This window comes from Chiloscyllium plagiosum, chromosome 2 (genome assembly GCF_004010195.1).
Source record: "Chiloscyllium plagiosum isolate BGI_BamShark_2017 chromosome 2, ASM401019v2, whole genome shotgun sequence".
Lineage (NCBI taxonomy): Eukaryota > Metazoa > Chordata > Chondrichthyes > Orectolobiformes > Hemiscylliidae > Chiloscyllium > Chiloscyllium plagiosum.
Window position 1 is genome coordinate 39,238,004 of NC_057711.1, and position 27,747 is coordinate 39,265,750.

Genomic DNA, 27,747 nt, shown 5'->3' on the forward strand with positions numbered 1-27,747 from the left:
GATTGTTTTTCAGACTGGAGGCCTGTGACCAGTGGAGTGCCACAAGGATCGGTGCTGGGCCCTCTACTTTTTGTCATTTACTTAAATGATTTGGATGCGAGCATAAGAGGTACAGTTAGTAAGTTTGCAGATGACACCAAAATTGGAGGTGTATTGGACTGCGAAGAGGGTTACCTCAGATTACAACAGGATCTTGGCCAGATGAGCCAATGGGCTAAGAAGTGGCAGATGGAGTTTAATTCTGATAAATGCGAGGTGCTGCATTTTGGGAAAGCAAATCTTAGCAGGACTTATACACTGCTTAAAAATGTGTTGCTGGAAAAACGCAGCATGTCAGGCAGCATCAAAGGAGAAGGAGAATCGACGTTTCGGGCATAAGCCCTTCTTCAGGAATTGCTTTTCCAGCAACACACTTTTAAGCTCTGATCTCCAGCATCTGCAGTCCTCACTTTCTCCTAGGACTTATACACTTAATGGTAAGGTCCTAGGAAGTGTTGCTGAAGGCTCCTTGCATTAAAATAAATACCATCCAATCTTGCCAAACTCATTTGTATCTGAACTGGCCTATAATGTCTGTGCCTTGTTGTCGCTTCTAATTTTGCCTATTCATTTCCTCCGGATGAACCATCTCTCAAGATCCCACTCCCCTTCCAAGTTAGTTTAAACTCTCCCCAAAGGCATTAAAAAACCTCTTCCCAAGATGCTGGTCCCATTCTGGTTCAGGTGTAACCCTCCTGCATTGGACAGGTCCCACCACCTTCAAAAATGGTCTCAATGTTCCACAAATTGAAGTCCCTCTCTCCTGCATCATCTCTCCAGCCATGCTTTCATCTGGGCTAACTTCCTATTTCTATACTCAATAGCACGTAGCACCAGAAGTATCCCAGAGATTATGATCTTTTGGATTCCTAGCTTCCTAAATTCTGCTTACAGGGCCTTATTCCTGTCTCTACCTAAGTTGTTTGTACTAATACGTACCATGATTGCTGTCTGTTTGCCCTCCCCCTTCAAAATATCTTGTAGTCATTCAGTGACATTCCTGACCCTGACACCAGGGAGACAACATCCTGGAGTCTGTTCTTGCAGCTGCAGAAATGCCAAATGCCAGTCTCTTCCCCTTACAATTCTCCACATATTTATCTGTTCCAGATCCTATATTGTAACACAATCACCCTTCTTTCTTCTAAGTGCCTTTAGATATAATCTTTAATGTTTTTTCATAAAATACACCCCTCATCACAGGAATAAGTTGAGTGAACGTTCTGTGAACTGCTTCTAAAGTAATTTTATCAATTTTCAAATAAGGAGACCAAACTTTATACAATATTCCAGATGTGGTCTCACCAACGCCCTGTACAGCTGCAGTAAAACCTCCCCACTTTTAGAATTCTGTAGCAATGCTGGACCAGCCAGCCAAATTTATTTTAGAATCTGGCTCAGGATCAATAATTTTTTCCTTATAAGTTGGGAAGTGAGACATCAAGGGTTTTCTAAGAGAATGAAACTACAGGATTCCATAGTTTTATGCAACGAATAATAAACTCTACTTCACAATGTTGGAACAATAATACATGTGCAGTTTTTATATTGTAACACCCAGAATTAGGGTAAATATGGATAATAGATTGGGATTTATGCTTCACAGCATGCATCAGATTTTCAACACTACTTTCAGCTATACTGAAGTATTAAAGCTCATGGACCTCTTCAGAGGCAGGCCTTCACAGCTTTCCCCTACACAGAACCAGTGACCTTCCCACTTCTCTGTTCCCCAGAACCTCTTCTGAATTCTGACTCCAACATTTAGCTGTCTACTAATTCCCAAAACCTCCCTCCAAATTCTGACAGCACTGCTCCATTCAACTGCTCGAGTCCCCTACACTGAGTCTGTGTAGTTCAGCAACCTGTCCAGCAGCCCAGCCAATTGCTGTACTCCGATTCTGGCTTACTGTTTGTTCCAGGAGTAGCCACTGCTCCCGCTGATGCTACTGGGACTGAAGAGCTCAGTAAACATTGGATTGGCCAGCACTCCTTGGGGCAGACTTTGTCCTTTGGAGAGGTGGAAGCCCTAACTGCACACAGTTAGCTGTCCAATGAGCATAAAATGCAGGTGAGCTGCTATGATGGACTGAGGTAAGATTGCCCCGATGCTCTGGCTGGTGAATGTGTCACTGTTACCTCACAATATTGCATCCCATGGTTCTGACTAACAGTGAATGGATCGTGATTCAGCAGCAAATAGTGTTAGTTACAACGTGTTGAAGAGAAAAAAAGTTCTAAAAACTTTTTACTGCGGCAAGTTGTCTTGTTATTTTGAAACAAGTGTCCCCTGAGTGGTTAATTGGATTGTTCAATTCTATAAACTTATTTCAAATGTAAAATATTAAACATTATAGATAAGGTATTTCAAAACAATCCAGAAAAGTTAGATTAATGAGAAGTAAATTTGAAAATACAATTAGGAAGACTTCCTTATTCAGAGAGTGGATATTGAGAGTAACCTGTTAGGTGGAAAAGACAAATTAAAGTATTTGGGACATAATTATTTGATTATAGATCCCAATTATATTAAGATGTGCTTGTGTTACTCATAGACATAAACTGAAAAATTTCTAGATTTTGGGTAGTGATCTGTCTAATGAATTGTCCTTACCTAAAATGATTTTGATAAGCACTTTAAAGCACTATGCTGGCAAAATATTTATACACAGTCTGGTGAGGCCCAGTGGGAGTTCTCTGTAACAAGTGTTCAACAGTGTAACTTTCTAGTCTGTTTAAAATCAGATGTTTCTTTCAAAGTGTGTGGCAGTTCTATTTTAATCCCCTCACACCCTGTTTACAAATCTAATCAAATATAGTGTAACTGTTAAATTGTGTTTCGTAATTAAATGGGTTCACCGTACATATAAAGTATCATTTAGCCCCAAAAAAAAGCATGAACAAGTTTTGTGAAGAAACCTGAGAACAAGGATTACTTCGATCATACAGTGTGTTTGGGCACACTTTGACAATAAGTAAAAATGTCTGTGTACTTATGCAAAAGTCTTTTAGCTAAGTGACACTGAGGGAGATAGATTTGGGTCTTTTCATTTTGCACTTACTCTGTTACAAATCATGTACAAGAACTATTCACCTTTTAATTCCAGCCATCTGTTTTGGTTGTTAGCCTGGGAGAGGATTATTAACACATGCCCTTTTAATCCTGTAGGATTTGTGGAGGAGCTGCAACCAGAGATGATCACTTTTCTGTATCAACTGACCCAGGGAGCTGCTGATCGCAGCTATGGCCTGAATGTTGCAAAACTAGCAAGTATCCCTGAAGAAGTGCTGAAGAAAGCTGCTCAGAAATCGAAGGAGTTGGAAAGTCTAATGAATGTCAAGAGGTATAATAAATGTGAAATAAGCAATATTAAATATAGCTTGCAGAAGTCCACAAAATTAATTTCTGCCAATTATTATAAATCATTATCTTCCCAACGTCTTGCATAATGTTCCCCAAATTGCAGTCACCTGCATGCATATGACTGAATACAATTTTCCAAACTTTGGTTTGATTAATTCTGAAATGTATAGCCATTTCTGATGCTTTGAGTATTTTCTCATCAGTTTAGTCATTGGTGTTTCACATCAGAGCATTATAAAGGTCCCATTTGGGCAGCATTATGCTGGCAACAAGTAAACATATCAGACTTATTCAAATTAAATATTTCAGTTTAATTTGTTTACAAGGGCTAGATACTTAGCTGGTCTGGAGCACGCGCTGATAAAATCTAATTTTACAGCAAAGCCCAATTATTGAGCATCTATATACTCCTTTCTTATCCTTTCCCCATACATTTAATTCTTCTTGCCGCGCATTTGTCCGTTCCCCCACTATTATGGTGTTTGCTTCCAGTGGTAGTTTTCATTGGATGTTACATGTCCCAACAATCTCTTGCATTAAATACTTATCTGTCTTTTATGGTTCTTAAATTTATGCTCTCTAGTTACCAACTCAGCAACTAATGAAAATTCTTTATCCTTATTAACCTTGGACAAAAGAGTTCAGAATTTGGTCACCTCTGTTCAATTTGTACTTAACCTTTCAGCATTAATGAGAAAAGTTTCTTTTAGTCTCTCCAAATTAAAATGCTGGATTTTGAGTCTTTATTCAGTTGCAATTTCCCAACGTAGATATCTGCAAAACATTTAAGCAATAATCAAGTTCAATGCCACTTGATTAGATTAGATTAGATTCCCTACAGTGCGGCAACAGACCCTTCGGCCCAACATGTTCACACCGACCCTCCAAAGAGAAACCCACCCAGACCCATTTCCCTCTGACTAATACACCTAACACTGTGGGCAATTTAGAATGGCCAATTCATCTGACCTGCACATCTTTGGACTGTGGGAGGAAACCGGAGCACCCGGAGGAAACCCACGCAGACATTGGGAGAATGTGCAAACTCCACACAGACAGTCACCCGAGGCTGGAATCGAACCTGGGTCCCTGGTGCTGTGAGGCATTAGTGCTAACCACTGAGCCACCGTTCTGCCCCTGAGTTTCTTCAGTTTTTGTATGAGGTTTAAAAAAACATTGTGCTAGATGCAGGTCTTGTCCAAACAAGTAGCTGTGTTACCATGGACTCATTTGTAGGTCTCTTTAAAAAGTAGGCATGTTCTTTTGGGCACAAAGGCGCGAATTAGAAGGGTTTTTAAAACTTTTGAGTGTGCACTTTTCTAATTTACTAAGAAACTGACAACTGTCCCCTAATATAACTAAGAAATGTTCTTATTGTTACTTAAAAGTAACTGTCAGTCATTTAAAATCTGAGTACTCACCACACTTGGAAAGTTCTGCATTGACAGATGAGTTTGAATAGAAACTCAAAAAAATTTCTGATAACAACTGCAATTTTAGATCAATTTTGTTAATTGCACACAAAGGATAAAATTAAGCCCCAGATTTTTTGCTGCAAACCATATTAGTTTCTGCAGAGAGGGGACTAGGCTTGCAGATAATATTGATCTGTGATCATCTAAAATCAGAATCCATATGGACCACTTGGCATGTGATATGATTAGATTACTTACAGTGTGGAAACAGGCCCTTCGGCCCAACAAGTCCACACCGGCCCGCCGAAGCACAACCTACCCACACCATTCCCCTACATTACGGGCACCTAACACTACGGGCAATTTAGCATGGCCAATTCACCTAATCTGCACATCTTTGGACTGTGGGAGGAAACCAGAGCACCTGGAGGAAACCCACGCAGTCACTGGGAGAATGTGCAAACTCCACACAGACAGTCGCCTGAGGCGGGAATTGAACCCGGGTCTCTGGTGCTGTGAGGCAGCAGTGCTAACCACCGTGCCACCCACTGAAGGGCAGTGGATATGGCAAAAGCTAAAGACCCTGACAACATTCCACCAGATGTACTGAAGACGTGTGCTGTAGAACCTGCTGGATCCCTAGCCAAATGGTTCCAGTACAGCTACAATATTGGCATCTAAGTGTCAATGTAGAAAATTACCCAGATATATCCTCTACACAAAAAGCAACACTGACCCAACACAGCTAGCTGCTGCCCTAAGGTCTGCTCTTGATGATTAACTAAGTGGTGGAAGGGGTCACTGACAGCACTATTAAGCATAACTTGCTTTGCATTAGCCTGCTTCTTGATGCTTACTTTGGGGATCACCAGGCCCATTCTGTTTCTGACCTCATTACAGTCTTTGTTTAAACATGCTCAAAAAAGCTGAACTGCAGAGTTGAGAAACAGTGATTGTTATTGATGTCAAGGCAATATTTGACTGAGTCAAGGAACCCAGTGAAACCGGAATCAATGCAGCAGGAGAACTTGATGTTGTTTGGAGTTGTACATAGTGCAAAGGATAATGACAGTTGAGGCTAATCATCTCGGTGTCAGGACACCAGTATAGGTGTTCTTTATAGGTGTTGTCCTAGGCATAGCCACCTTCAGGTGCTTTATCACTGGCCTTCCGTCCATCGTAAGGTCAGAGGTGGGGATGTTTGCTGATGATTGATTGTTCAACACTGAGCACCATTTATGATTCCTTAGGCATTGAAGCAGTCCATGTCCCTAAACAGTAAAACCTGGTTTGGGCTGATATCTGGCAAGTAGCATATGCAGCACAGAAGTATGAGGTAATGACCATCTCAAACGTTCATTGATGTTATCATTGGCGAATCCCTCACTATCAAAATCCTGACTACAAGAACAGGTCAGAGACTGAGGATTCTGCAGTGAGTAATTCACCTCCTAATCTCCAAATACCTGGTTACTATCTACAGAGCACAAGTTGAAAGTCTAATGCATTACTCTCCAATTACTACTCCAATAACACCCAAGCTTCAACAGCATGTAGGAGAAAGCAGCCCTCTTGATTAGAATCTTCAACCACAAGCTAATGTTTGCAGCAGTGTGTACTATCTACAAGATAAACTGTAGCAATTCATCAAGATTCCTGTAAGATCATCTCCAAACTCTCATTCTCTGTCAGGTAGAAGGGTCGCAGATATATAGGAACACCACTGCATGTAATTTCCACTGCATGTAATTTCCCCTCCAACCGTGGGCGGCACGGTGGCACAGTCGTTAGCACTGCTGCCTCACAGCGCCAGAGACCCGGGTTCAATTCCCGCCTCAGGCGACTGACTGCGTGGAGTTTGCACGTTCTCCCCGTGTCTGCGTGGGTTTCCTCCGGGTGCTCCGGTTTCCTCCCACATCACAAAGATGTGCAGGGTCAGGTGAATTGGCCATACTAAATTGCCCGTAGTGCTAGGTAAGGGGTAAATGTAGGGGTATGGGTGGGTTTCGCTTCGGCGGGTCGGTGTGGACTTGTTGGGCCGAAGGGCCTGTTTCCACACTGTAATCTAATCTAATCTAATCTAATCTAATCTAATCTAACCACTCACCACCCTGACTTGGAATTATATCACTGTTCATTCACTGTTGCTGGGTCAAAATCCTGGAATTCCTTTCCTAATAGCAGTCCCCAAGGACTGCAACCATTCAAGATGACAGCTCACCACCCTCTGACAGGGCAATTAGAAATGGACAATAAATATAGCTAAACCAGTGATGCCCACGCCTCATGAGCAAAATATAAAAAAGATCTTGTATTTTATTGTCTAATTCTTCTACTTTACTTGGTGGTCAGCTTTTGAATAGATTTAAATCAAATATTTTTGTAGTAATTAATAATATCCTGATGGACTAATACATAATTTTCATATTTCATTGATGCCTCCCAATAAAAAATTGTACATTGCTTTTTCTTAAATCTGTGAACAGTATATCACTCTCTTCTCCCCTGCCCACTGGTCTTCTGTTGGTGACCCACTTTTCTCCAGGTTTGTGTGTGAAAGCTTACATTGCAGGATGCTACCATAGTTAAAAGGAGCAGGGAACTGGAATATTAGGAAGTACTTGTTACATGATAGTTATCTTTGTGAAGATTGAAGTTAATTGGAATTTTCCCAAATAATATAATCATTAGAAACTGATGTTCTAGCGATTTGGAAATCTCATTCACCCCTGAAAGTGAAAACAACTTTAATGTTGTTCAGGAAAGATTGAAATGCTAGATGGAATAACTGTAAATGAAAGTATAATCTGAATGCCCAGGGAGCATAGAACATAGAACAATACTGCGCAGAACAGGCCCTTCGGCCCTCGATGTTGCGCCGACCTATGAACTATTCTCGGCTCGTCCCTGTACACAGGCACATGGATGATTTTGAGATAATCTAAGGATTGTTTAAATCTCCTTAATCTGGCTGAGTTGACTACAATAGTAGATGGGGCATTCCACGCCCTTGCCACTCTCTGCATAAAGAACTTGCCTCTGACATCTGTCTTAAATCTATCACCCCTCAATTTGTAGTTATGCCCCCTCTTACAAGCTGACGTCATCATCCTAGGAAAAAGACTTTCACTGTCTACCCTATCTAATCCTTTGATCATCTTGTATGTCTCTATCAAATCCCCCCTTAGCCACCTTCTTTCCAACGAGAACAGACCCAAGTCTCTCAGCCTTTCCTCATAAGACCTTCCCTCCAGACCAGGCAACATCCTGGTAAATCTCCTCTGCACCTTTTCCAATGCTTCCTCATCCTTTCTGTAATGGGGCGGCCAGAACTGTACACAATATTCCAAGTGTGGCCGCACCAGCGTTTTGTATAGTTGCAGCATGATGTTGCGGTTCCGGAACTCATTCCGTCTACCAATGAAACCTAACACACCGTTTGCCTTCTTAACAGCACTATCCACCTAGGTGGCAACTTTCAGGGATCTATGCACATGGACTCCAAGATCCCTCTGCACATCCACACTACCAAGAATCTTTCCATTGACCCAGTACTCTGCCTTCCTGTTATTCTTCCCAAAGTGCATCACCTCACATTTAGCTGCATTGAACTCCATTTGCTACTTTTCAGCACGATTCTGCAGTTTATCCAAGTCCCCTTGCAACCTGTAACATTTTTCCAAACTGTCCACTACTCCACCAACTTTAGTGTCGTCTGCAAATATACTAATCCAACCACCTATGCCTGCGTCTAAGTCATTTATAACAATGACAAACAGCAGTGGCCCCAAAACAGATCCTTGTGGCACACCACTAGTAACCGAACTCCAGACTGAATATTTTCCATCAACCACCACTCGCTGTCTTCTTCCAGAAAGCCAAGTTCTAATCCAAATTGCTAAATCACCCTCAATTCCATGCCTCTGCATTTTCTCCATCAGCCTACCATGTGGAACCTTATCAAAGGCTTTTCTGAAGCCCACGTATACCACGTCAACTGCCCTATCCTCATCTATATGCTTGGTCACCTTCTCAAAAAACTCAATGAGATTTGTGAGAAACCCCATGTTGACTATCTGAAATCAAATTTTAACTTGTTAGATGATTACAAATCTTATCTCTTATAATCCTTTCCAAAATCTTTCCTGCAACAGAAGTAAGGCTCACTGGTCTATAATTACCTGGGTAATCTCTGCTGCCCTTCTTGAACAATGGCATAACATTTGCAATCCTCCAGTCCTCACGTACTAAACCTGTAGACAATGACGACTCAAATATCAAAGCCAACGGCTCTGCTACTTCCTCCCTAGCTTCCCAGAGAATCCTCGGATAAATCCCAGTGGAATAATTTCTGAAGACAAGTAACAGAAACATCTTGTATGATGAGATTATAACATGCTGATGCATTACTTCACTTAAACTATGCTAATGACAACATGTAAAATCAGTTATGACATCTGTTCCTGTTATTTAGAACATAGAACGTAGAAAGGTACAGCACAGAACAGGCCCTTTGGCCCACGATGTTGTGCTGAAGTTTAATCCTAATGTAAAATATAGTAACTTAACCTACGCACCCCCCAACTCACTGCTATCCATGTGCATGTCCAGCAGTCGCTTAAATGTCCCCAATGACTCTGCTTAGCTTCCATATAGCACATAGGAATTGATCTGCAGGACCTGACCCTAACATAAGTTGGTTTTAATATGAGCCATTGCTTCTAGTTGATCATCTTGTGTTTCTAACACAATTCCATATCTTACATTAGAAAATGTGACTGTTCAATCTGTACAGTGCAGAAGGAGGCCGTTGAGTCTGCACTGACCCTCTGGAGCACATCACCCAGACCAAGCTCCACCCCCAAACCCCCCACACCCTGTTTTACCGATGCTAACCGACATAACCTGCACATCCCTGGACACTACAGGGAATTTGTTTTTAAGCACAACCAATCCACCGAACCTGCACATCTTTGGATTTTGGGAGGAAACTGGAGCACCCAGAGGAATTGATGTGTCAGAAGGTGGTGCTGTGGAATTGCTATACTTATTATTAGAGTATCAGCCTATGTCACTGCTGATAACATGCTAAGGCAGTAGAATGGGGTAAGAAACCATGACCTTTTCACTCAGAGGTGAGAGTGCTATCACTGACTCAAGACCAACACACTTCAATACATTTGGGAGGCTCTAAGCGACACTATGGTGGTAGGCCCTAAACTATCATCTCAAGGAGGTGGATTTTCAATTCTATTATTGATTGGGAAACCTAGATCTAGTTCCAAGGGAGCTTTGGCTGAAAGTACACAATGGCTCTCTAATTTGACAGGAATGATCATTGAATTAGTAACTTCACTCTAAAATACCACAGGTTACTTTGGGAAAAGAATAGAAGAATGTTACACTGCAATAGGTAATAATCAGAGTTGGATGAAAATATTTACTTGAAATATTCATTTCTCATTCTTAATGGATTTTCAATCCTTCTCATTCATTTCTGTCAAAACTTTCCACTGGCATTTCCCCATTCTTGACAGCTCTGAGTTACCTCAACAGATAAGTGGTCCTTAGGCTCAAGTATTAAAAGTCTGTGAATTATGATGGCCTTTCAAAACTGTTCCAAAATTTGTCACTGAAAAAAATCACAAGCTACATTCCATCTGCCTTTGGATGAGAGTAATCCAAGGAATAAAAATGCAGCTTTTAATTTTTGGAGTCCACTATGTTGTTGCTGGACATGAAGTAATAATCGGCAATTTATTAAAGTTTTATTGTTTTAATAATGCAACAAATTGGGTTGGCATTTATATTTTGCTACAAAATATTTCTTTTGCGCACCAGTGTGTACAATAATGCTCTCAGAATTCTAGACAAAGTAACAATGAATTTATTGGTACTTGCTGTTATTAATGTGCAGGTCACCCAACAGCTTGTCGTAAGAAAATGATTGCCCGAAAAAATTCTTTCATCGAATGTGGATGTCATTAGCTGGATCGGTATTTATTGTCAATCTCTAGTGAGAAAATGGTGGTGAGCCACTTGTTTCAATTGTTGTAGTCACTTTGGTATAGGTCTGTCCGCAATGTGGACACAGCAAAACTGCAGGAATGGTGATACGTTTCCGCATCAGGATGGTGAGGGGATCTTGCAGGTCGTGGTCTTCCTGTTTATCTTCTGTTGTCATCCTTCTAAGTATTTGTGGTTTTTAAAATTCTGTCTAAGGATCCTTGGTGAATATCTGCAGTGAACTTTGTTGACAGCTCACGCTGCTATTGTTGATCATTGTTTGATTTTGATTTGATTTATTGTAGTCACATGTACCGAAGTACAGTGAAAAGTTTTATTTGCGAGCAGTAGAGGCAGATTATAGCAGGCAAGGACATGCAGATCATAGAGAGCTGAGATAGAGTGAGGCATACAAGGTTACAGTGCACAGGAGGTGTGCGAATTAAGATCAGCGTTAACAAGATCAATGTTATTTGAAGTTAGACAGTCCATTCAGCAGTCTAATAATGACTGTGAAGAAGCTGTTCTTTAACCTATTGATGCATGTGTTCAAGCTTCTGTATCTTCTGCCAGATGGGAGAAGTTATAGGAGAGCATTGCCGGGGGAGGAAGGGTCTTTGATGATGTTGGCAGCCTTTCTGCAGTAATGAGATGTATAAGTGGAGTCCATGGATGGGAGGTTAGCTTCCGTGATCGTCTGGGCTGTGCACACAACTTCTTTAGCTTCTTACGGTCCAGGGCAGAGCAGTTTCTGACTTCACCTCAGCTCTTGATGTCCCTTATGGTCTTCCCAGAGAAACTGCCTCTCAGGGCCCTGTTTAATTACGGATGGTGGGTGGACGAGGGAAGAGCCACAGTGGGAGAGACTACAGTAATGTCTGGCCAAAAGCCCCATGGTGCTAGTTGGGCATGCTGAGGAAGGCAGGAGACCATCCTTCCCGGCATCGCCAAGACAAATTAAAAATCCTGCATGGCTACAGCTGCCCAACCATCAGTCTGTGTATGGCTAACATCTGTGTCTCACTAGACATATCCCAAATGGTTCAGGCTGGGGTGATCCATTGGAGGTCCTGATGACTTCAAGAACTACCAGCAGGTGGCTGCCTCCCAGATGCCACTCGCCTCCTGATTTTCTGGAGTGAAGTCCTGTTCAATGCCTGGAATATTCAGGAGAGTCTTCATCCTGTCTCGAACTGGGCTGTTAGTTAGACCAGATGTTCGCTGCTCGGCAGATTGGTGAGGTAACTCCACCTCCTGAAAAAGGCTTGGAGGTGTCGAAACATTCGTCTGATGTGCTATATATTCAAAGCTTTGCTTTCAGAACTGCCTCCCATTTAGACCTTTCACTGCCTGGTCTCTCCAGGTTTAGAGGTTAAAAAGTAACCAAAGGGTTTTAATTGGTATTATCTTGATACCTGAGTTAATGCATATTGAATGTGTTTAAACTAAACCAGAAATATAAAAAATAAGAGCAGGACCTTATAGAGGTTTACAAAATTATGAGGGGCACGGATAGGATAAATAGACAAAGTCTTTTCCCTGGGATTGGGGAGTCCAGACATAGAGGGCATAGGTTTAGGGTGAGAGGGGAAAGGCATAAAAGAAACCTAAGGGGCAACTTTTTCATGCAGAGGGTGGTACGTGTATGGAATAACTCTATGAATAGGTCACTCGGCCCTTTGAGTCTGCTGCATCATTCAGTATGATTATGGCTGACTGTGTGGGCGGCACGGTGGCACAGTGGTTAGCACTGCTGCCTCACAGCGCCAGAGACCCGGGTTCAATTCCTGCCTCAGGCGACTGATTGTGTGGAGTTTGCACGTTCTCCCCGTATCTGCGTGGGTTTCCTCCAGGTGCTCCGGTTTCCTCCCACAGTCCAAAGATGTGCAGGGTCAGGTGAATTGGCCATACTAAATTGCCCATAGTGTTAGGCAAGGGGTAAATGTAGGGGTATGGGTGGGTTTCGCTTTGGCGGGTCAGTGTGGACTTGTTGGGCCGAAGGGCCTGTTTCCACACTGAAATGTAATGTAATGTAATGTAAAAAAAAATGTAATGTAATGTCTGACTCAGCACCCTGTTCCTGCTTTCTCCCTTTTATTCTTTGATCCCTTTAGCCTGAAGAACTCTCTCTAACTGCTTCTTAAAAACATCAGTGTTTTGGCCTTGACCACTTTCTGCAGCTGTGAATTCCACAGACTCACTGCTCTTGGGGTGAAGAAATCTTTCTTCATCTTCGTTCTAAATTGCACACCATGTAATCTTAAACTGACCTTTGGTTCTGGACTCTCTGGTCATCAGGAATATTCTTCCTGCATTTATCTGTTAAAATTTTATTGGTTTCAATAGGATCTCCCCTCATTCATCTAAATCGTAGTGAATATCGTCCTAAGTGATCCAATCTCTCTTCATACATCAGTGCTGCCAACCCAGGAATCAGTCTGGTAAAACTTTGTTGCACTCCCTCCATAGGCAGAACATCTCCCTCCATAACCAGAGCATCTTTCCTCCAATAAGGAAGCCAAACTGATTTGATTTGATTTATTATTGTCACATGTACCTAGGTACAGTGAAAACTTTGTTTTGCATGCAGTACAGGCAGATCATAATATCCAAAGATCAAAGGGTGGGTGAACAGTGCGAGGAATACAAAGTTATGGCCATGCAGAAGGTGCTTAAAGAGCTGGATCACCTGATGAAGAAGCAGCGCTGTGCAAGCCAGAACTTCCAATTAAACCTGTTGGACTATAACCTGGTATTGTGTGATTTTTAACTTTGTCCACCCCAGCCCAACATCGGCACCTACAAATCATGGATCAACATTAGATTTGAAATTTGAGAGGTCCATTCAGAAGTTTAATAACAACGAGGAAGAAGCTGTTCTTGAATCTGTTGGTAGATGTATTTAAGCTTTGATATCTTATGCCTGAAGAAAGAGGTTGGAAGAGAGCATAACCATGGTGGGAAGGGTATTTGATGCTGTTGGCTGCCTTTCCGAGGCAGTGAGCAGTATAGATGGAGTGAATGGATGGAAAGTTGGCTTGTGTGATGGACTGGGCTGTGTTCGTAACTTTCTGTAGTTTTTTTCAGTCCTGGTCAGAGCAGTTGCTGTATCAAGTCATGATGCATCCAGATAGAATGCTTTATGTAGTGCATCTATAAAAGTTAGTGAGGGTCCATGTGGACATGCTGGATTTTCTTAGCCTCCCGAGGAAGAAGAGGTGTTGTGGTGCCTTCTTGACCATCACATCAAAGTGGGAGGATGGGGACAGATTGCTGGTTATTGTCACTCCTTGGAACTTGATGCTTTCGACACACTCCACCTCAGTTCCATTGATGTAGATAGGGGCATGTTCTCGTCTTTGCTTCCTGAAGTGGATGATCAGCATTTTAGTTTTGCTGACATTGAGGGAGAGACATTGCTATCTTTACACCACGCCACAAAGCACTCTATCTCTTTCCTGTGTTCTGTCTCGTCATTGTTTAATATCCAGCTTACAATTGTGGTGTCATCAGTGAACTTGCAGATGGAGTTTGGACAAAATTTGGCTACATAGTCATGAATGTACAGAGAATAGAGTAAGGGGCTGAGTACACCTCACTGTAGGGCACCATTGTTGAGGATTGTCGTGGAGGAAGTGCTGTTGCCTATTCTCACTGGTTGTGGTCAGGGAGCTGAGGATCCAGTTGCAGAGGGTGGAGCTGAGACATAGGTCTCGTAGTTTGGAGATTAGTTTGCTTGGAATTATGGAGTTGAAGGTGAAGCTGTAGTCAATAAATAGAAGCTTGATGTTTGTATCTTTGTGTTCCATATGTTCCTGGGATGAGCGTAGGGTCAGGGAAATAGCGTCTTCATAAACTTGTTGCGTCAGTAGGCAAGTTACAAGGGATTGAGGCAGGCTGGGAGGCTAGAGTTGATATGAGCTGCGTCGAACCTCTTGAAGCACTCCAAAATTATGGCGGTCAGAGCCACCGGGTGGTGGCTCAATGCCATTGAGGCACAATGCATATGTTTCTTTGGTACAGGCATGATGATGGTCTTCTTGAAGCGGGTGGGGACTTCAGATGGTAGCAAGTGGAGGTTACAGATGTCAGCGAATACTCCCACCAGCTGATCTGCACAGGATCTGAGTGCATGACTGGAGACTACGTCTGGGCCAATCACTGCACACAATACTTTAGGTCTCACCAAGGGCACTGTACAGTTGCAGAAAGACATCCCTGCTCGTGTACTCAACTCATTGTGCTATGAAGGACAACACACTATTTGTCTCCTTCACTGCCTGTTGCACCTGCATGAAAGCCAAGTTAATTTGTAAACTTGGTCTACTTCTGTAATTAATATTTCACATTAATGTCAGCTAGGGGGGAAGCTTGAGTATCTGTAATTGTTAAAATTTCAGATTTTCTGCTAATGGTAATTAAAATACAATGTTGATGCTACATTGTGTTTTTGGTCATGATGGACAATTGTGTTAGATATGAAGGAAGATATATGCAGAATTATTACATTGTAGTTTGAAGGAATTTCATGTTATTTGTTTGTATTGTACACAATTTAGTGGGCTTAAGGGAATTTCAGTTATGTGTAGCAATTAAGTTCATGCAGTTATTATTGAAGGAACGCAGGAGCAAGGGTATGCCATTCAGCCCCTCAGGCCTCCTCTGCCATTCTAGATCATGGCTGGTGATCTGTATGGATCATACTCTTTTACTTCTACTAGCACCATCATTTAATCTGTTTTGTTGTGAATGCTACATGCATTCAGTTGGTGCTTTTTAATTCTGTCATTTGAACACTAATTTGACTCTGGTTAACACTCGTACTTGTTTCTGCCACTTTTCTACTTCTCATATGCTATCTGAATTCTCACTAAGGTCTCCATCCTGCCAACACACTAGTTTCATACCTTCTCAATAACACCAACAAATCTTCCCATGAGGATATTAGTTCCAATCCTAATATGGTGTAACTCATCTTCCTTCTACAGATCCACTCGTCTCTGAACTGGCACAGTGCCTCAGAAATCTAAAGGTCTCCTTGATGCATAATGTTTCCACCAATGTGTTCGTTCATTCAATCTGAGCATTTCTTTATTCACTAGCACATGATACTGGGGGCCATTTAGACATTACTGCCTGAGAGAACCTGCCTTTTTGTCTTCTTGCCCAGCTCCTTAAATTCTAATTTCAGGACCTCATCCTCTGTTCTAGCTGTGTCATTAGTGCCAATGTGGACCATGATCTTAGCCTCTTTAACATCCATCAAATGAATGCCCTGCAGCTGCTCAGTGAAATGCTTGGCCTTAGCACCAGGAGGCAATTGACCATCCTGAAGTCAGAGACCTTTCCCACACATTTTGTTGCCACATGAAGCGCTATGAGTACAATCATAGCGCAGAAACATTTGTTTGTTCCCCAAAATATTGAAACGCTTGCCATGATTGATCTTCCATACTACTTCCACCCAGTCTGTGCAGCTGAGCCAAGTGTGGTACCACGAGTTTGGGGAGGCTCTTGCTCTTGTTGTTCTGGCAAACCATCACCCTCATAAGTATTCAAAATGGAAAATCAGTTGATAAGTGAGATAATCTTAATGGACCTCTTCCACACACATACACCATCTACCTGGTCTTCCTAACTCTGTAGTCGTCACCCATTTCCCCCTCTGTCTGCATGCTCTTAATCCACGGTGTGACCATTTTGTGTCAGTGTGATATCAGTGTAGGTCTCAGCTTCATGGATGCACCACAGTGACTCCAACTCGCACTCAAGTTCCAAACCGGCAACTCAAGATTTTGAAGTCAGAGACCCTTCCCACACATTTGGTTGCCACACAAAGGGCCCACAAGTTCGAGTATGGCACGAGACGGACTTTCCATGCACCCAGTTTATCCTGACCTGCCTTAAGCTTACTTTCATACTATTTGCTTTAAACTAGAGATTACAATGTAGAAAATAAAATTACTCATCAATCAACTCCAATAAATCCAGCTCTTTGCAAACAAACATTCACATTGCATACCCAACAACCAATCCATTTGGGTTTGCTGTGCTGGCAGCATGTGGTGCCTGCTGATTCTCAGCTGCTGCCTGGGACACAGAGGGAGAGCCTCCCTGACCCACAATGAAATTAAAGACCTCAAAATTTGCTCATGATTTCTGTCCTCCCACTGTGTGCTGTTTCTGGTCATGTCTACTGCATTGAACTGTCACATCAAAAAATGTTTAAATACACTTCTATTTTGATTTAAGACTATAAATCATCATTACGTACTTTTTAGTTAATAAAAGATAGCCTATTTACCTGAGAAGTCACAATTGTGTCTCAACTATTAAAACTCCTCACACTCAAATGTTGGTAAAACAAAATCCCTTTACATTGGATGAATTATTGTTGAAAACACTAAAACTACCAGTTCTCTCTAATGAACAATAGTTACGCTTCATAATAAGCAGTAGCTTTCAAAATTGAATACTCTTGTCACTGAATTCTTTACACTGCGATCATTAAACATCTCCGACTTGATGATCATCTGCATAAACAACAACCCATGAGGAAAAAGCACTAGACAGTAAATCAAAAACCTAATATAAATAGACATTCACAACAAAGCAAAACTTGTCTAAGCTGAGCACTCAGTAGCAAGCCTTATAGACAGAAATTATTTCAGTCATGAAGGTACCGCTCTCCCTTCAGTCTTTGAATTATTTATAATTATTCAGTTTGCCTCACACATAGGTCAAACTTGTATTCTGTATCTGTGAGGCTTTAAGTCTAAGGAAGAGTGAAAGCGTATTCTCGGTTGGTTGAGCAGTCAGATTCTGGATTGGTTTTCTTAATCTCAAAATGGGGGGATCCTTCAACACCCACCTGCTTGTTTAAGGACTTTGATCTGGTGAACCAGTTGGATTCTGCTTCTCAAAGACCAGTGACAAATCACCACTAAGCACTCAGTGGAAAAGACTGTTTGCATGTATTATACTTAGTAGAATCATTCCTAGCCGATCAAGATATTTGCAGAACCTGCTCATAGTGATTTTAGCAGGTTTTATCTCAACTACTTTGCAGTTTACAAAGAGAGAGAAAGGTTCATGTCATTCCTGAAGTCCACAAAATGTCCAGTGTGAGTCATGTTGTCTGTAATTACCTAAGTATTGTAGCTGCTATCACAGTACCACTAGGTACTTCTCATATTTTTAAGTGGAAACTTTGTGCTATCAGTGTAAAATATTGTGTTTCTGTTTATCATCACCAAGATAATGATGAAAACTGAAGTGTGTTTTTGAAAGGATTTGATTGTTACCCCTCATGAGAAGCTTACTGTGGCACAATTAAGTTGACCACTTGTGGTGGATTCCAAACTTGTTTCCATGTCCCATAAGTAAACACTGAAGGGAATGTGGAGAAGTCGCCTTTACAAAACCAAGCTCCAAAAAGCAGTGTCTCACGGCATTTGTGTTGCACTCTTTTTGCATTGAAGATGCCAACAACTTCCATCGTAGATTGAAAGATGAGCTCAACTCCCTATGACGGGGCATGCTAGTCATTATAGTTAGAAAGTAAAGTTATTTTCTGAGGATACGTTGTATTCAAAATGCATAAATCTGTCAAGAAACATGCTGCATTGCTGTCATTGACAGCTGCTAAGTAATAATTGGCTGGAAAGTATTAAGGTATTAAGCCCTTGATAAACTGAATCAGTGCTCTTGGACAAAACAACGTTGTAAAATGGAACTGTTTCTAAATTTGTTTTCTTCAGCCAACCACAGTTTGTTGGTGATCATGATTGAAATGTAACTTTCCACATTATGGTTCTCAGTCCTCGGTGAGGATTAACTGTGTTTAATTTGGTCCACAGTGAATCTTTGCCATTTTTTATCCTATTATAAAATACTGCATCTAAGAATAATTTGAATGGTGCAGTTTTCTGGCCCCATGTTACATTCACCAGTAGCTGATTATGCATTTGACACCAGTACAGTAAGTGTGTTAGTGAATCTTATGACAATATCACAAATATTTTACTTTGTCTTGCTGGTATGAATTCTCAAATTATACATATTTTGATAACATTCAAATATTCTTTGTGACATATCTGTTTGAGGCTGGCTTTGAAGATGTTAAATCACCCAGAGTATTTTCAACCACCTAAAGTATATCCCAATGCTTATACCGTTCATGACCGGCAGTGACATTTCTAAATAAATGGGAGATTGGTGGGTGACTGCCAACTTGGTGAATAAAAATTATCCTCACAAGGTGTCAACACATGACATTAAATATATTTTAGAAAGTCTTTACCCCACGTAGCTAAGATCAGTAATCTTCACTCACAGCACTCGTAAGGGCGGCACGGTGGCTCAGTGGTTAGCACTGTTGCCTCACAGCGCCAGAGACCTGGGTTCAATTCCAGCCTCGGGCGACTGTGCAAACTCCACACAGACATTCTCCCCGTGTCTGTGTGGGTTTCCTCCATGTTGCCCCGGTTTCCTCCCACAATCCAAAGATGTGCAGGTTAGGTGAATTGGCCATGCTAATTTGCCTATAGTGTTCAGGGATGCATAGATTAGGTACAATAGTCTGTGGTAAATGGAGAGTAGTAGGGGAACGGGTCTGGGTGGGTTACTCTTCAGAGACTTGGTGTGGACTGGTTGGGCCGAAGGGCCTGTTTCCACACTGTAGGGATTCTATGATTAACTCCTTCATGTGAATGATGGCTCTGTCCTCAAAACATGAATTATCAACTTGCAAAATGCTAATTGTATACCAGGCTTCATCCATGAGGTAAGAGATAGAATCCCATTAAAGAAATTCTCTAAATTGAATGGGTGAAAGCAGAAAGACACGGATTCATAATTTTTGAAATGATCAAGGATTTCAGGCATTAAAGAACTCAGCTCCGTATTCTTGTGCAATTTTCCTATATAATCCATTTTCAGATGGGGCCTTTGCAGAATGAAAATTTTCCAAGATCTTTTTCTAGGATGATAGCCAAGGAATTAGCCGCAGAAGTGCTGGCTGCCAAATGCTCTTTGATTGCAGTATGTTGGTATGAAAGGCTATAACCAGGTCACTGAGCCATAGAGTAGTAGGAAATCAGCTGATAAAAACTTCTCCCATGTATGTCTGAATATAATCCCTTTGAATAAACCACTGTCATTGAACAAACCACTATTATATAAAAGCCTTTTTTATATAGATACCCTGTCATGTTTCCCAAGGTTAAACCTCTCCAGCAACAAGCCGTTCACACACATTGTAACTAAGCAACAGTAATTCCATAAAATAATCTCCTCACGTTATATTTAAGTACTAACTTAATGCTACCAGCTCTCACAATCAGTCCTTTTTAGTTTCAATTGGCTGAAGTATGCTGCAGGGATTAAGAAAGTGACACCATTTCTGGATCTAGGCTCCATCTGCTTCCCAATCCTGTCTGTCAGTATAATTTTGCAGGAAGTGGCCAATTGGTAGGCTGCCTTCATGTTTGCTATCTGATTAAGGATGGCGGGTGGCACATAAATACAGGAGGGCCCATTAAAAGAGTTGAGGGGGCTGCTGGCCATTGAGAAAGCTGGGTGGTGTTAATGCAGATGGAGAGTAAGGATACCAATTGACAGCAGCACTCAGCTCATGATGGAATTGGCAATCCACAGCACAGGGGCAATGGATGCAAATCCTACATGTGCCTGCAGATGTGCTATAAGAACTATCTATTCCTTCAAGTACTGAGTCTTAAATTCTGACAGTGGTGCTCTGACTTCATTCTTGTAAGACAGTGAGTTGTAGTTGTAGAGGTATAACATTCAGTTTAATTGGTCTCTCCATTGTCTGAGGTAGTAAATCATATTGTATGGGAGGTTGCTATGTGCAAGCTCAGCTTTCAACAAAGTGGTCAGAGATGGGAGCTTTTCAAGGAGCTAGCTCAATGTACTTTTCTAAGGTTTTGGCAGGGCTCTGTACCTTTAAAATACCTCCAAGGTGTTTGGGAAAACTTCCCAGTGTCATACATTAAAAGGGAGTTCAGGTAAATGTTTAACTTGGTGCCTGTTGTTGTAGACCATCTGCCAGACGTAGAGAGAGCCCAATTTACATTTGACAATAAATCTGCAATGCCCATTTTGTGCCGAGGTGGAATGTTGTGCACTTGGCCATCATAAGGCTCCACCAAAGTTAATCCTTCATTGTTCAAATGTAACAGATTTTCAAACACCATTAGACCCAGGGTCGGTTGTGGGTATGTTTTGAAACTAGTATGTCAGTATCCAAACCCTTCCAGAATACAAAGCCATTTGTAAAAGAAGGGCAAAGGTGATCAGATTTGTTTCCAATTAACTGCCAGTTAAGCTCAGTATAGAACTCGGTGACAGTCTGGAAGGGCCAGAAGGAGGTTTTCAAAGTGAACAGGAAGAGTGAACCATCTTGAGACATGTGGAGGATTGCAAGGAGCCATAATATAGTGCTCCTGCTGTATTCAAATGTTGAAAGAAGATGGTTGTTCAACTTGAGCTCTTCAACTGGTGGTATAATGTTGCCATCACTGACAAAGCGAGTCAAGTGTTTAACTGTTTGGTCACTGTGAGGCTATAGGCCTTCTGCTCTGCTGTCCGCTCCAATCTACAAGGTTGAGTATGGCCAGCCATGACTACCCACCTGCTTATGAGTATTGCACTCCAAGTCAGTTCCTGGCCCAGTCAGCACCCAGCAGCACTAACTGGTCAATGAGCTGGATGGTCCAAATTAAGGTTTTGAATTTAATGTAGCACTGCACTTCAGTGGGAAGGGTGGGCCTGAAAATGATCAGGTATCTAGTTCTGGATTCCAGACTGAAAATCCAGCCCATTGTTTGGCTGTGCATCACTCTCACTGTTCGTGTGTCTCAAATGACAATAAATCACCAGTGCAGCTGAATTAGGGTTTAAGTCACAAGGTCATTATGTAAGATCATGACTAATCTAAGTTTGGCCTCAACACCACTTTCCTGTCTATTGTATACAAACTTTGTTCTGTAGTTCCAGAATATTGTACATCAGCCTTGAATACGGTCGATGACTTAGTGAACAGTGAACAATGAATTCCAAAGGTACTCCACCCTCTAAGAGAAGAAATTACTCAGCATATCAGTCTTCAAGGAGAGGTCCCACATTGTGAAAATGTGCCATGTGTTTCCTGATTCATCCACAAGGGGAAACATCTCTCAGCATCTAAGCTGGCAAGCCCCTTCATAATATTACTTTTCATCCTTCCAAACTCCAAAGAGTTTAGGTTCTACCAACTCACCCTTTTCTCATAAAACAATGTTTTTATCCCAGGAATCAACATAATTAACCCTTTCTTAACTGCCACCAATGCAAATGTGTCCATTTCTAATTAAGACGCCCAAACTGTGCAGTCAGTACTTTTGGTGTGTTCGCATTATTTACATTTACAATTGCACATTTGTAGTGAGACATCCCTACTTTTATGCTCCATTCCTTTGCAATAAAGGTCAGCATATGATTTGTCTTGCTGTTTGCTTACTGTACCTACCTGCTGGCTTTTTGGGTTTTGTTTATCTGGGCACCCATGGCACTTTGTGCTACACCATTCTGTAGTCTGTCACCATTTAAGTAATATAGAACTTGTGCATTCTTCTTACCCTAAAGTGGATTACCTCATATTTTCCTGCGTTGGCTCCCATTTGCCATGTTGTTGACCACTCACTTGACAAGTTGCTTTTTCAACTATCTTTGTATCCCAAGCAAATTTGGTTCCAATATGATTAGTTCATTATTCACATTATTCATATAGACTAGACATAGTGGATGCCCCAATATTGATCCCTGTGACACCTCACTAGTTTGCCATCATGAGGATGAGCTATTTACTTCAAAACTGTTTACTGTTTTTAGCCCATCCTCTATCCATGCCAATCTTCAAGAAACCTTTTAAGTAGCAGCTTACTGAATGCTTTATGGAGATAACATTTCTTTTACATTCATTGTCATAGGACATGGGCACCAGTTCATATTTCCCACCTATAATTGCTTTTCAGAAGGTGATTGTGAGCTGCCTTCATAAAGTGCTGCAATTCATTATGTGTGGGTACATCATAACGCTGTTACGGTGAGACTTCCAGGATTTTGACCCAGCGATATATTTCCAAATTAGGATGGTGAGTGGCTTAGAGGGGAACTTGAAGGTGATGGTGTTCCCATGTATCCGCTGCCCTTGTCCTTCTAGATGGAGGTGGTTGTGGGTTTGGAAGCTGCTGTCTTTGGAGCCTTTCTGCAGTGCATGGTACATACTGCTGATACTGAGCTTTAGTGGTGGTGGGAGTGAATGTTTGTAGATATGGTGCCAATCAAGCAGGTTGCTGTGTCTTAGATGATATCAAGCTTCTGAATGTTGTATCAGAGAGGTCATGAACAGTGTTGAACATTGTGCAAACACAGGCAAACATCCCCATTCTGACCTTATGCTAAAGGGAAGGTTATTATGAGTTACCTGAAGATGTGCCAGGTATGACTCCAACCAGCTGAGCATTTCCCCCACTTCCCACTGATTCTAATATTATTATTGCTAAGATAATGCTGTTTGACAACATTATTGTTAACACAATCTATCAATTTACTGGTGATCTAGGGTAGACTGATGAGGTGGTAGTTGGTTGTATTGGATATGTCCTTTTTTTCTGTAAAGGACATACTTGGGCATTCCACATTGTTGAGTAGATGCCAGTGTTATAGCTGAACTGGAGTCCATCACCTCTAGCTCCTGTGCCAGTTTCCACCAATAGAAGTGTAATTAGGCTGATTTCCAGGAGGGTTGTGTGAGAACACCAGCCATTGCTTTAAATTGCTGTCTCCCAAAGGCTACAGTTCGCAGATTCTCTCTGCAGTATCCCCAGAGAGAAATGAACCTTGTCATTATGCCTTAGGAAAAGAAAATCTAAGGTAAACAGAATTGTTATGGATTTCAACTTGGATAGGAAGAGTTACATAACACATTCACACCTGCAAAACTCATAAATAATTTCATAACCTTCCTATATGGATTAAGTTCAAAGTTAAATTTAACAAGTGGCTGCAAATGCCATTACAGAAGGCTGCTTTTGGGAATAGTCATGATCGAACACTCCCCTCTACCACCAATCCCGCACACCACCCCCCAACCCAGCCAACTACTAAACAAAAAAGGATTAAGCCATTCACTTTTTGATATCATTCAACATTCATGAAATATCCATTGAGATGTGTTCTTTAGTGTGAGACCAAGGTTACCATGCCTGGTATTATAGTCTTCTTCAGTCATCATGTTGTTTTCCATCGATCTCCTCAGCATTGTGGGGAGGCCAAAAGCTTTCTCTTTCCAAGTGTATTCATTTGCTCCATGAAATGCCATGTTCTGTGAGCTCACTAATAGTCAGAGACACAAGATTTCCAGTGAGACATTTCAAAGTAACTAATTACCTTTAGGCCTTAAGAAGTTCACTCTCAGAGTGGAAACACTTCACTGATGTTCATTTTGTTTCTACCCCAGAGACTTCCTCATATATTTCCCAAACTGCTTTTTTCCTTCTCCATTTCAAAAAGAAAACACAATAAGCTGAACTCTGAGAGAGTTCATCATTGGTGAAGGTTTTATACTTTATTTGCTCACAGGCTGTAGAACCTTTGCATTTTGTCTCTTCTCAGCATAACTGATTAAAAACACATGTATAGAATTTTTAAGAAAATAAGTTATTCCACATATCTCAGCATATGAATCATATTGATATTGCAAATGTTGCTGTAGTGTTGTTGGTTTTGCTAATTTACAAGCACAGTGATCAAAAAATAAGGATATTTAGAACAAGAGTAGAATATTCAGTCCCACACTTCATTCATCCATTTAATAAAAATATGATTGGTTCAATTGTTATTTACCTGCCTTTGTTCCATATCCTTTGATTGTCTTACGTAACAAACATCTACAGACTTTAGCTAGGACTGAAATCATTAGGTCTGGTCCTGCCATTGGCCCAAACCCTAGTCCCTGACTTGAGCCCAGAACCCTGATTATTGGACCCTGATGAACGCACTCCCAACCCCACCAAAGCCCTACACCTCAGTTGTAAAAGCAGTATGGATCAGGTCTACTTTGAGAAATGCAAATAATACTTACATGAATGAGAACTGCCGGGTTGTTGATCATATTTTGTCACCAGCATTGAACATTGCTGTTCCTGACGATCAGAGCAGGGCTGTTGTTATCTTCCAGCATTAACCTTGGTGGAGTTTATGGTGATAGTGGGAGGAATGTAATTTGCATGTGGCACACAGACTAGAACATAATTGTTTCCCCAGTGCCCAGCTGCCCAATACAGACAGAACCTGGCACGTGTTCAATATTAGATTAGGGAAGGGATAGCACCTTCCCCCTGTGCTTAAGGGCCAGTCAAATTTATTTTTGAAAATTACCCTATTTTCCAGGGAGCCAACTTGACAAGTTTGGTCAGACACAGTTCCAACCAGCTGGCCAGTACTCTTCACCGCACTGGGCTGGATCTTACACTTTTTTAGATTAAGTACGAGTCAAGTCAGATTGTGAGGAGTGATCATCCTCATGAACTTCAGTGAGCTTTCTCATTGTATCTTACCAAATTAATTACCTAGTTGCGCCCCTATAGTTTCTCACATCCGATTTTCATCTCTTACCACGTGCTCTGTGGAACTCACCACTCAGTGGAAATCCTGGAGTTCACTGGCATTGCTTTGCACCATCTTTTAAAAGGCTGTGCACCCAGACAAGCAGAGTCCAGTGCTGTCCTCCATCATTCCTCACATTTCCCCTGGATCTGGTAGACAAGGAGAAACCGCTTTGTGGACAGGCTCCTGGAGGTCCTGCTGGATGAGATGGTGCTGAACACAGGACTTCATCCTCCCAGCAGTAGACACTGCGGCACTATTGTCTGAGATTGCCACCAGGGTTAAATCTCGGACATCTGGAGCAATGCTTACCCAGCACTGGAGGAGGAAGATCAGTGACATTCTCCACTTGGCCAGGGTAAGTTCCAACACCTTCTCTCCGATTCCTCACACTCAGTATCCTCTACTGCTGTATCCAACTCCCATCCAAGTTTGGTGCTCTATCACTTTCATTATTATCTGAAACATCTTCCCTCCCTCGCTGTCACTGCCCTATTCCCTGACAGCACTGACTCTGCATGCCCTCTGTAATGCTTACTCATTCACTTTGGACGCTTTCCACCTGTACCAACAGTAATAACTGGGCCACTGACTTCCATCTCCTGCCCCTCTCATTCCAGGAGGAAAACAGCCCACTACAGAGCATAAAGTTTTAAGATGGGTAGTGGGCTGCCCACCATTCTGCTCCTTACCCTTTATGAGGAGGGCATTCTGAATCTGACTGCCCCAAGCAGGGCCTGGACTAGTGTCGGTGGTTACCCTTAGCCGACAATGTCAGGAACTCCTGAGTGAAGTCCATCTTCCTTGACTTGACCAAAGCCTAAAGCTAACTATGACAAGATTAAGACCTCTGTGTTTGAACTAAACTGCAAGATAGAAGGAATATGAGCCCAGTATCTCTGGCTGAGAGAGCATAGTGCAAAACAAAAGACACTGCAAGGCAGGATGCTGTGAGCATCCAGACAGGCTCAGAGTGAACGAGCACCATGAGAATGAGCAAAGAGCCTGGAGATGCAGCCTGCTGCATTCCATGAGTATGGTGAGTTCACTGAGTGCAGAGTCATTGGTACAGCATTACAATGATTGTTTCCAGTGCTGCCCAAGGTGCAGCATTAAAGTACAGTAGCATCTTGTAAGTGGATTGGAAGTGTGCCATGAGGAGGCTGGTTAATATTGCGCGCCAGTGTTTGTGGATGTGGAGTGCATGCGGCTGGTGCCATGGATTGTGCCCTGAGGGTTTGATGCTGCTTTCCAACATGGAGGTTGTGGCTAACTGGACCTGTCTGATATCTGCTCTAATTTCCATGTTGAGTATCCCAAAGTCTAGTTTGTTGGGCAACTTTGGTAAATTCAGAACCTGAATATTAATGAGGCAAGTTGGCCAAAAATATAAAGGAGGATAGTAAAAGCTTTTTTAGGTATGTGAAAGGCAAAAAAATGGTTAAGACTAAAATTGGGCCCTTGAAGACAGAAACAGGGGAATATATTACGGGGAACAAAGAAATGGCAGAAGAATTGAATTGGTACTTCAGATCTGCGTTCACTGGGGAAGACACAAGCAATCTCCCTGAGGTAACAGTGGCTGAAGGACCTGAACTTAAGGAAATTTATATTTGCCAGCAATTGGTGTTGGAGAGACTGTTAGGTCTGAAGGTTGATAAGTCCCTGGGGCCTGATGGTCTACATCCCAGGGTACTGAAGGAGGTGGCTCGAGAAATTGTGGATGCATTGGTGATAATTTTCCAGAGTTCGATAGAGTTGGGATCAGTTCCTGCAGATTGGAGGGTGGCTAATGTTGTACCACTTTTTAAGAAAGGTGGGAGAGAGAAAGCAGGAAATTATAGACCAGTTAGTCTGACCTCAGTGGTGGGAAAGATGCTGGAGTGTATTATAAAGGATGAAATTACGACACATCTGGATAGTAGTAACAGGATAGGTCAGAGTTAGCATGGATTTATGAAGGGAAATCATGCTTGACTAATCTTCTGGAATTCTTTGAGGATGCAACTCTGAAGATGGACGAGGGAGATCCAGCAGATGTAGTGTACCTGGACTTTCAGAAAGATTTTGATAAAGTCCCACATAGGAGGTTAGTCAGCAAAATTAGGGCGCATGGTATTGGGGGCAAAGTACTAACTTGCATTGAAAGTTGGTTGGCTGATAGGAAACAAAGAGTAGTGATAAACGGCTCCATTTCAGAATGGCAGGCAGTGACCAGTGGGGTACCGCAGGGATCAGTACTGGGACTGCAGC

General features: G+C 41.9%; 1 protein-coding gene across 3 annotated transcripts in view; it reads left to right on the forward strand.

The window, feature by feature from the left end:
• Positions 1-27,747, forward strand: part of msh3 (mutS homolog 3 (E. coli)) — a 281,339-nt gene that overhangs the window by 250,411 nt on the left and 3,181 nt on the right. For all 3 annotated transcript variants that reach the window (XM_043708210.1, XM_043708215.1, XM_043708223.1), the window contains exon 23: positions 3,209-3,383. In XM_043708210.1, the coding sequence (XP_043564145.1) occupies positions 3,209-3,383 (175 nt within the window). The remainder of the gene's footprint in view (positions 1-3,208; positions 3,384-27,747) is intronic.